At 38.6% G+C, this 10,030-nt stretch overlaps 1 protein-coding gene across 1 annotated transcript in view; it reads right to left on the bottom strand.

The window, feature by feature from the left end:
* opn8b (opsin 8, group member b) overlaps window positions 1–8,620 on the bottom strand; it is a 14,797-nt gene extending 6,177 nt beyond the window's left edge. Inside the window, exons 1-2 of the mRNA XM_014020068.1 lie at window positions 8,416–8,620; window positions 1,791–2,084 (exon numbers count right to left, since the gene is read on the bottom strand). Of these exons, the coding sequence (XP_013875522.1) occupies window positions 1,791–2,084; window positions 8,416–8,485 (364 nt within the window). The 5' untranslated portion in view covers window positions 8,486–8,620. The remainder of the gene's footprint in view (window positions 1–1,790; window positions 2,085–8,415) is intronic.
* Between the last annotated feature and the right edge of the window lie 1,410 nt (window positions 8,621–10,030).

Genomic DNA, 10,030 nt, shown 5'->3' with positions numbered 1-10,030 from the left:
ACACACACACACACACACACACACACACACACACACACACACACACACACACACACACACACACTCTTATCCTTACTAGGATTGTGTATCAACTTCCATTCATTTCAGTAGCCTAACCCTGACCTAAACTCAATTCATACTTTAGTTCTAAACCTAACCTAGTCCTGAACAGGTCTGTCTGGTAACTTAGACCACCCATCTCAACAAGATTACCTGTCTAAATAAAAGTAAACAAATACACAATATATCTAACCCATCAATGATATTCCACTGCATTAGGACCAGGCTTTTATTTCCCAAAAGGACTACTAAGTGTAACCGGAAATGGTCCTAAAGTGACAAAAACCAGGTAAACACACACAGCAGCAACTGATCATTAAATCATATTGACACAATTACAATTTTTGAATCAAGCAGTTAAGCACTATATCATTAAATATAGTTTAGGAAAATCTAACTGATAAATTTAAGTTGTATTTTGGTTGATTATGTCATTATGCTCATTTTGGTGCATTCGAAAGTAGCAAATCTTTAAAAAAAAAGTCCATACTTAAACTGATTAGAACATGAAGTTACTTTGATCAAAACAAACAGATCCCAGTTTTGTCAAGGCTGCAGGGTCTTAATGTGATAAGATATTTGAGATGGATTCATCAACAAGGCATGCTTGAAATGATGTTCAGGGAAACCTTTTGCACTAAATATAACCACATATATAATATAGATGCATCTGGATAGGTGTGTAAAATACTGCATGAATATATGTATATGGCATGATGTTTCTATTTCAGACAGGATCTGTGTGGTTAGGAATAGCTGAACGTAGCCTCAGGATGATTTAACATACAGGAAGATACAAAGACAAAGAGTAAAGATGTTCTGAAAAATTACAATTCCACGCTCGGCAGCAATTTATTAGAAACCTGTAGCTGTATCTTAATATAAAAAACTCCATTATCATTCCAAGAATAATACCACTCCATCACCATAATCTGTTGAATGAGACAGAAGATGGGTTTTGAATTGTTCTGACCTTTATTTTGTTCCGCATAATACTTTTTTTTCTGAAATGTGTTTACCAACGTCTGCTTTCAATTCTATGATGTTACTTTTACGTAAATGAATTTTTGCTTCTTGTTATTTGCTTGTGTTAACCTGGGAGCCCTGTGCTGATGGAGGATTTGTGGTGAATTAGTCATCCGTCTCCGCGTTTTTGCAGTGGTTGAGTTCAAATTAAACCCGATTTATCAATGTCGGGTGCGGGTTTGAAGTGTTTGTGCAGACAGTTTGATTTGTTGAGCTTGTTCTTGGTCAGCTTTTACTCMAAGATGAAATTATTTTCATGCATTCATTTCTCCATTCCCGCCTGCAACAAAGCAATCAAAGCAGTTCTGTCAGACATGGTCCAACAGGTGACAGAAATGACAAACCAACATTTTCCCAACATCAGAAATTCAATTTGAATCTATTGCCTTCTGAAGAATGCAAGAAGGCAATAATGTTCATTGCCAATGTCAGCAAAATTTCTCCTAAACCCCTGGTCAGTTTTTAATGAAAGTCTCAGTAATTTATAGGGAATGTCTACAACTAATTCAGTTTTGGAGTTAACCCAATTCAAGATGACCACAGCTAAATCGGAATTAAACTTTCTCCAAACTCAAAAGGTTAAAAACAAGTCAGATGGTAACTGTCTATAACTTTCTGCAAAACCCCACTTAAAAAATCAGACTTACCCCTACAATACAGTTATTTATTTTTATTTTAGTAATTTAAAGCCGTGATTTATTTACCAGTAGAGTGCAGATTGAGGGACACAATGAAGCGCACGATGGCCAACACGGTGAGGTTCATGATGCTGGCGATGCCAAAGAAAAAGCCCGCCAGGCCGTAGTAAACGCAGGAAGCATCCCCACCGAGCCAGTGGTGGCTCCAGGCAGAGGCTACGGCCAGCGGGTACATGGTGACAGCCGCTCCCAGGTCCGTCACAGCCAGATTCACACTCAGCAGCTCCGGAGGCTTCATCCTCGCTGATCGTTTGAAAGCCATGATGAGGACCAGCAGGTTTCCAACAATGGAGAGCACAGCTGAGACCGACAGGAAGACGAGAGGCAGAATTAGAATTAGGACGTATCATTAAGATGGTTGTACCAGTAGTGTAAGAAAACGTTCATTTTATGTACTTGACATGTGTGAAGAATTCATTTGTGGCACTTGCCTGAGCCAATTGTGATTCAGTAAATTTTAAACGTATCAACACTGGCCCTAAATTTATTTGGTCATACAYAACTGTCGCTCCTCAGTTTTCCAGAGATTTGCAGGACTTTTGCACAAAGGTGTCAATACAGTGATTGTCAGTGTAAATTTATGTGTTTTCCTCACAATTTTCTGTCTCCAACTGGTAGCTGACAGTCATGGCCCAGTGAGATATCGGCTTTATGTCAGGTTTTATTCTTTTTGCTGTTATCAGACCTTTGTGATGCTGCGTGAACGTTCCTTGTGGACCCACAGACAAGACCGACACGGACTGAATGAACCGGATCACAACTCAAACACAATYCCAGCTTGTGTTCAGAGAGCGTTGATCAGTCATGTGTGTAATGTTTAAAGGGTGAGAGAAAGTTTAAAACAAACACGGTGAAAAGAAATAAATCTATGCTTGTTTGTCTGCAGAGTGCAACACAAAAAACAACAAAACAAAACAAAAACAACAAACAACATATTTTACTACACTAATCTCAAAAATGTCCTTGTTTTTCTGAAAACTATTTTATAATCTTTACATTCTTTCCATCAGTTTTGTTTTACATGGTTATACAGGTGCTGGTCATAAAATTAGAATATCATGAAAAAGTAGATTTATTTCAGTAATTCCATTTAAAAAGTGAAACTTGTATATTATATTCATACATTACATACAAACTCATATATTTCAAATGTTTATTTCATTTAATTTTGATGATTACAAATGACAACAAATGAAAATCTCAAATTCAGCATATCAGAAAATTAGAATATTACTGAAGACCAATAAAAACAAAGGATTTATAGAAATGTTGGCCAACTGAAAAGTATGAACATGAAAAGTATGAGCATGTACAGCACTCAGTATTTAGTTGGGGCTCCTTTGGCCTGTATTACTGCAGCAATGCGGCGTGGCATGGAGTCGATCAGTCTGTGGCACTGCTCAGGTGTTATGATAGCCCAGGTTGCTCTAAGTGCCTTTTAGCTCTTCTGAATTGTTGGGTCTGGTGTATTGCATCTTCTTCTTCACAATACCCCATAAATTTTCTATGGGGTTAAGGTCAGGAGAGTTTGCTGGCCAATWAAGAACAGGGATACCATGGTCCTTCAACCAGGTACTGGTAGCTTTGGCACTGTGTGCAGGTGCCAAGTCCTGTTGGAAAATGAAATCTGCATCTCCAAAAAGTTGGTCAGCAGCAGGAAGCATGAAGTGCTCTAAAACTTCCTGGTATGTGGCTGCGTTGACCCTGGACCTCAGAAAACACAATGGACCAACACCAGCAGATGACATGGCACCCCAAACCATCACTGACTGTGGAAACTTTACACTGGACTTCAAGCAACGTGGATGAAGTGCCTCTCTTCTTTTCCTCCAGACTCTGGGACCTTGATTTCCAAAGGAAATGCAAAATTTACTTTCATCAGAGAACATGACTTTGGACCACTCACCAGCAGTCCAGTCCTGTTTCTCTGTAGCCCAGGCAAGACGCTTCTGACGCTGTCTGTGGTTCAAGAGTGGCTTGACACAAGGAATGCGACAGCAGAAACCCATGTCTTTCATACGTCTGTGTGTGGTGGTTCTTGAAGCACTCACTCCAGCTGCAGTCCACTCYTTGTGAATCTCCCCCACATTTTTGAATGGGTTTTGTTTCACAATCCTCTCCAGGGTGCGGTTATCTCTCTTGCTTGTACATTTTTTTCGACCAMWTCTTTTCCTTCCCTTCGCCTCTCTATTAAWGTGCTTGGACACAGAGCTCTGTGAACAGCCAGCCTCTTTAGCGATGACCTTTTGTGTCTTGCCCTCCTTGTGCAAGGTGTCGATGGTCGTCTTTTGGACAACTGTCAAGTCAGCAGTCTTCCCCATGATTGTGTAGCCTAGACTGAAAGTCCATTTAAAGGCCTTTGCAGGTGGTTTGAGTTAATTAGCTGATTAGAGTGTGGTACCAGGTGCCATCCATTTTGAACCTTTTCACAAGATTCTAATTTTCTGATATGCTGAATTTGAGATTTTCATTTGTTGTCATTTGTAATCATCAAAATTAAACGAAATAAACATTTGAAATATATGAGTTTGTATGTAATGTATGAATATAATATACAAGTTTCACTTTTTAAATGGAATTACTGAAATAAATCTACTTTTTCATGATATTCTAATTTTATGACCAGCACCTGTACAAGTGCAAATTGCAGCAGCAGCTAGCTGTAGCACTTTTGGTACAGCCAGGGGCATCATATAACTTGTGGTGGCAGACATGGGTACCTGATTTTATATTAAGAGCGGAGCAAAGACAGGGATGTCTGAGAGGACCATAGTGATTGAGAAGGGGGGTCTCTGCAGTCACAAGTATGAGGTTCTTGGTGTGTGGGCGGAGTTTAAGAAAGACGTGATTAGTCCAAGTAGGGGTCTCTGTGAATAAATAGGTGTTTCCAAAGGAAGGCGGTTCACAACAGACACACCTGATTGGACAACTTTTTTCAGGGAACACATCTGATTAGCTGAGCACAAAAAGGGCGTTACCCTGACCACACCTGATTTGATGATCGTTGCTTCGGCGTTTCTTTAGCTCATCTTATACCCTAGCATCGGACTTTCACATTTATTTTTTATTACTGGTATTATATGTTTATATGAAGATGCAGACAGTGTCGGACGCAATGTCTTCATTTATTATTTCTGCATTTTTTTATTAAAGGTACCGACCTGATGTCTTCATTATTTCCACTTCTCTTACAGAGCTCCAGCTTGCATTTAAAAAAAAGAGCAACATCAGTCTGTAGTGTTTTTTATTTTTTTGAGACATTTTGAAATAGGGAGAGCTAAATGTTTGGTTTTAATGAAACAATGTGGTTTCATTAAAAAAACAAAAGCAGTTTTGTTTGCTAAATTAACGTGAAATAGTTAAAGACCATATGACAAAAATTAATAATTACATTTAATATATAGGCGCTTGGGCGTTTCATCCGAGTTACACGTTCCCCCAGCTTCATCCAGCTGAATCGTTATGACTTTTTCATACCCCACACAAAATAATCAATCCGTCCAATCATGTCTTTGACAAACTCCTCTCACACACAACATCCTACGTTAGTGACTGCAGAGACCCCATGAAAAACACGTGGGCTGTGGTAACTTGGTGGTTAATGGTTGCTTCAGGAAGGGCATTCGGTGTAAAAACAATCGCCCAATGTTCATGAAAGTTTGCTCGCTGTGGCAACCCCTGACAAAGGGAGCACACAAAAGAAAAAAAATCACAAAATGATCAATGTCTGCGCATATGATGGCATCAAGGTCCAATCATGATGATGTGCTGGGGACACACCAGGGTTACTTATGGCATCATGGTATCGAGAGCCATAAAGTACAACTTCAGGTCAGGTAGTAAATTRGGAAACTGATAGCACAACCAGATGCTGTCTTCTCTGCTGAGACAACACCCTGGTACAATCTTTCAACAACACCACCTACCGTCAAATGACACCTGTGGCTCGTCAGGTCCACACAGTTGAACGTATGTTGGAAAACCAAAACCAACAACAATATCTGTGGCCTGACTTGCTGCAGGAGAGGATATTTTTGTTGTGAACCAGCCACTCGTTTACTTACCCTTTGCAGCATGTAGGACCAAACCAAACCAAAAAATAAATAAATAAATAAATAAAATTAAAAATATAAACTAGGTCCAAATGAACATTAGTTTATTCACTAGTTTTGAGGTAACTGTGATCTGGCAGATGCTGCATGATCAGTACACGAGTGAGACTGGCAGCCTATTATTGCAGTGGTTCCATGTAAATGGGTGATCTTTTGTTTACTCGCCCCAATAAATAAAAAAAAAAACCCAGCATTTCCAGAGACTCCTGTAAACAGGGTCTTAATCTGTTTGATCTGATATCATAGTCATTGCAACGGTCATTTAACCTTTTACCATTTCCCACCACTTCTTCTGTGTGCCTAACACTTTTGTACAGTGAAGGAAAATACAATATAATGGATGATGAATCTATTTTTATTTCTAACTTAAATTCAACCAGATAAATCTAAAAAGACTTGAGTATGAGCTCTGGGCAGGTTCTTCTTTGTTAAAATTGTTTGTCTCTTCTCCAAGAGACTACTAACAGTACTTTCTTTACCCCTGACAATGAGCCATTCTGGTTCAATAGCTTTTATTTTTCTCAAATATTTTGCCATCCCAAAAGTAACTTTGAACCAACCCTGCACCTCTCACAGGATCCTCTGTGGAACTGGAATGAATAAAAGCCCAGTCACACGATTAACTTCCAGGTCACTTAAACTTACATTCAATCTACCCAAACCAAGCGCTCTAACATCTCACTGCATGAGAACAAAAAGGAAAGATAAAAGCACAATGTTACTCTCACTGGGTCTTTTACAGGCATACTTCATTACATTAACGAGTAATACAGAAGTGTAATCCCCAAAACCTTTAAATAAATCAATTTGATAAATTGTACCAACAATAGACAGCCTGTAATCCTGGCAGAAAATACACAACAAAGCACTTTATGACCAACAAACTCATACAATCAGACAGGAAATGTGTATAAAAGACAGTTCAGCTGTGAGTGTTGTTCCTTTACATCCACTGAAGTCTTTAGTATAAGTCAGCTGTATGAATGAAGCCGCTTCCATTATTATTATTTTAGATTTTAGCTGTCTTTTTTCCTATTATTATTGATTTTTTTTGTTTCTCAGAAAAATCACATCTGTTGAACCTGCTACGTGTTAAACTCATTTCAAATTTCTTTTGGTTATTAAGAAACTTAAAGCAACAACAAATGGAAATGATCATCAACACTTGTATAGATTCTTCAGAGCTGCTTCCCTTTCATTTTCTGAAAAAACAACATGAAAGTTTAGTCAAAACTTTTTTTTACTCTTAAAATGCTTCTCTTCATCCACCGTTGTCTGTGAAATCTGTAAATGGCCAAAGCTCCTATCGCCCACCTTCCATTTGTAACCTTCTTTAGTTGTTCTGACAAGGCTTCAGGCAGATAAAATGTGTGAAATAGGAGGACTTCACTGTGTCTGTCATCCCAACTGATAAACATCTCCTGCAGCTTTGTCAAGCGACAGCGCTCCGCTGCAGGGAGGTGGTGTGTACGATTCCCTCTGTGCAGCTGAGAGGTTACTGAAATCAAATTTAGCTGAAGGAGACTTCAATGTAACGCTGCGAGGTAATATTTTCAGGATTAATATAAAACACTGTGTGAGTATGTAAGTACATGTCCACAACCCTGTGAGTGTTTTTAATGCCAACCCACTTCCTGAGGTCCCACAAAAACAAGAACTCATATAAACCAAGTTAGGGTTTATGATAAATTWGACTTTTTGSCAACTTGAAGAAATAATTCAYGGCTTTTGATGTCTTTTGAAGTATTTTGAGTTCTGTGTGGAAAGCTCTTTAAATTACCTCAGTTTTGGATRAAGAAGAATTCAATCAGACAAGCTAATGGCTGGTCCTGGCTTGGTCCAACATGTTAAAGAACATTTTGTGACTGATTTACTGAATTTTAGATATACTCTTATATTTTATATAAAGATCGACAGGTTGTTTAGGGTCGATACCAATTATTTTGACATTAGTCTAACCAAGGCCAGATGCGTGCTCCCATTTTTTTTTTTGTATTTGGGACGATTCTTGAAATCTGTTATTTTCCAGAGCACTTAATTATTTTCATCACAATTTTCTTACAAAGCCCAGAGCTTAAAAAACATTTCTATCTGCAAAATGATTTTAATGTAAAAATGTCAGGAGCTTCATTATAGCTTTCCTTGAATGTTTTTCAAAAGTTTTTTTCCCAGACAATAGAACAATACCACCAAGATTGAGACATTAAGTTTATTCTCTTGAATTACGCTTCAAACCCTGTAACTAAAACTTAACATTAAAAACCTTAAACAGAACAGGAACTACCACTTGTAATAAGCATTTGATCCACAGGTGTACTGTGTTCTGTCTAAATCAAGACAAGCATTTATAATTTGATGGATCTCCTCAAACCATTACAAAGTTTTGTATGGATCACACCAATTTATGTGCAAAAATGTATGAATATTTGTTTTCAGATCGTAAAATTTGTTCTTAAAATGAACTCTCAGAGGAAACCAAAAACCGGGAGCAAGTTTTTACTCCATGTCTGTAAACTTACTTAAAACCAGCAGGTAGCAGCCTGTGCCGATGTCCAGCGCCGGGGACAGAGCTGAGGCGTACAGATCCATTGAAAGAAGTGAACTAAATAAATAAATAAATAAATAAATAAATAAATAAATAAATAAATAAATAAATAAATAAGCAAGCAAGCAGCAGTATGGTTTCAGAGAGAGAGAGCAGAAAGGAACTCCTCATGGAGGGGAGCAAAGTCCAAATGTGCCGCTGCTGCTGCTGCTGCTGCTGCTGCTGCTGCTGCTGCTGCTGCTGCTCTGTCACATCCATCTGAGCTGGAGCAGGGAGCTGAGACCCTGAGGTGTGTTGTCAGGGAGATCATGCGTAAAAACTGCCATCCAATGTTTCCAGCTCCCCCCTCTGCCCCCTGGAGAGAGTGGGGGTAGAACGTTGGTTTAAAGCTTTAGGATAAAATCCTTTCATCAAGGTTCAGAACGTAACGTTTGTTGATGTGGGGGGAAACAAATCAGTGTTAAATTTTCATTTAATTACCAGTAGTTAAGATAGTAAAAGCAAAAACTATGACATGGGAACAGATTGTTGAGAATAACATTATTTGCAATTTCAGCACAATAAAGGATCTGTTTGATCTCAGGGTGCAGGTAGAGGATGACTCTCAGCTACTACCACATCAAACTTCAGCACAGTAGCTTTAAAACTGTACATCCTTGATTATGTTTAACTAATAAAAGCAATCAGTTGTAAAAGTGCAACTAATAATTAGTTTCTAAAAGTTTCATGAAAATCTGTCCTCTGGTTTTTGAGATAATTTGTTGGCACAGAAGACAAACTGAGATGAGGTTGACTGACTGCCAGCCACGAGCCCCCGGCTGTCTGCATCCAAATATTTTCCTCCAAATGAAATAAAATAGATTTGAAAAGAAACAAGTTGTCACAAGCAGYAAACGGTCTAACACTGAGAAGCTGTGCCCCCTGTCATGTTTAACGATGTTTCTTTAAAGTGACAGCTCTGAGGCAAAGACGTCTCTGTGTTTTTAACGTGTTGTTGCCCCCCCGGGCTGCTCACTCCTCATCTTGTACTTGCCTTTTTCACTCCCGTCTCCGCTGGAAGGGTCAAATRAACTGAAGTGAGTCAAACATTAAATAAACCTGATCATAAAACACAAAAGACTAAGAAAAMCTAATAAAAAAAMACMGATTCTGACTGTTGTATGGAGCTTAATTCAATTGCAATGGGGTAATGAGCAATTATTATCTTACCTGTTGTAGATAGTTCTTTGAGCAGAAACATCAGTGTTTTCATCAGAAGAATAGAATAGAATAGAATAGAATAGAATAGAATAGAAACAACCTTTATTGTGCCATGCGGGGAAATTCAGGTGTGGTAGCAGCAGCAGATACATACATCAATCCACAGAAACAGTATATTGCTATGTGACATTATAATTGGAGCAATAATAGTGGAATTAAAGACAGAATTAAAGAATACTGGGAAACTGCAACTGTCATGGTCTGTGTTTTTTGCCTTCATTTTCTAGTATTTGTTCCCCTGTGTTTCTCTTTCCTGCTGTCTTGCCTCCAGCTCCGCCCTCGCTCACCTGTTTCCTCTCGTGCCTCCCCAGGTGTTTCCCATTGTCTCT

The sequence above is a fragment of the Austrofundulus limnaeus genome, unplaced genomic scaffold (genome assembly GCF_001266775.1).
Source record: "Austrofundulus limnaeus strain Quisiro unplaced genomic scaffold, Austrofundulus_limnaeus-1.0 Scaffold239, whole genome shotgun sequence".
Classification (NCBI taxonomy): Eukaryota; Metazoa; Chordata; class Actinopteri; order Cyprinodontiformes; family Rivulidae; genus Austrofundulus; species Austrofundulus limnaeus.
This window is presented reverse-complemented; position numbering and strand designations above follow the sequence as displayed.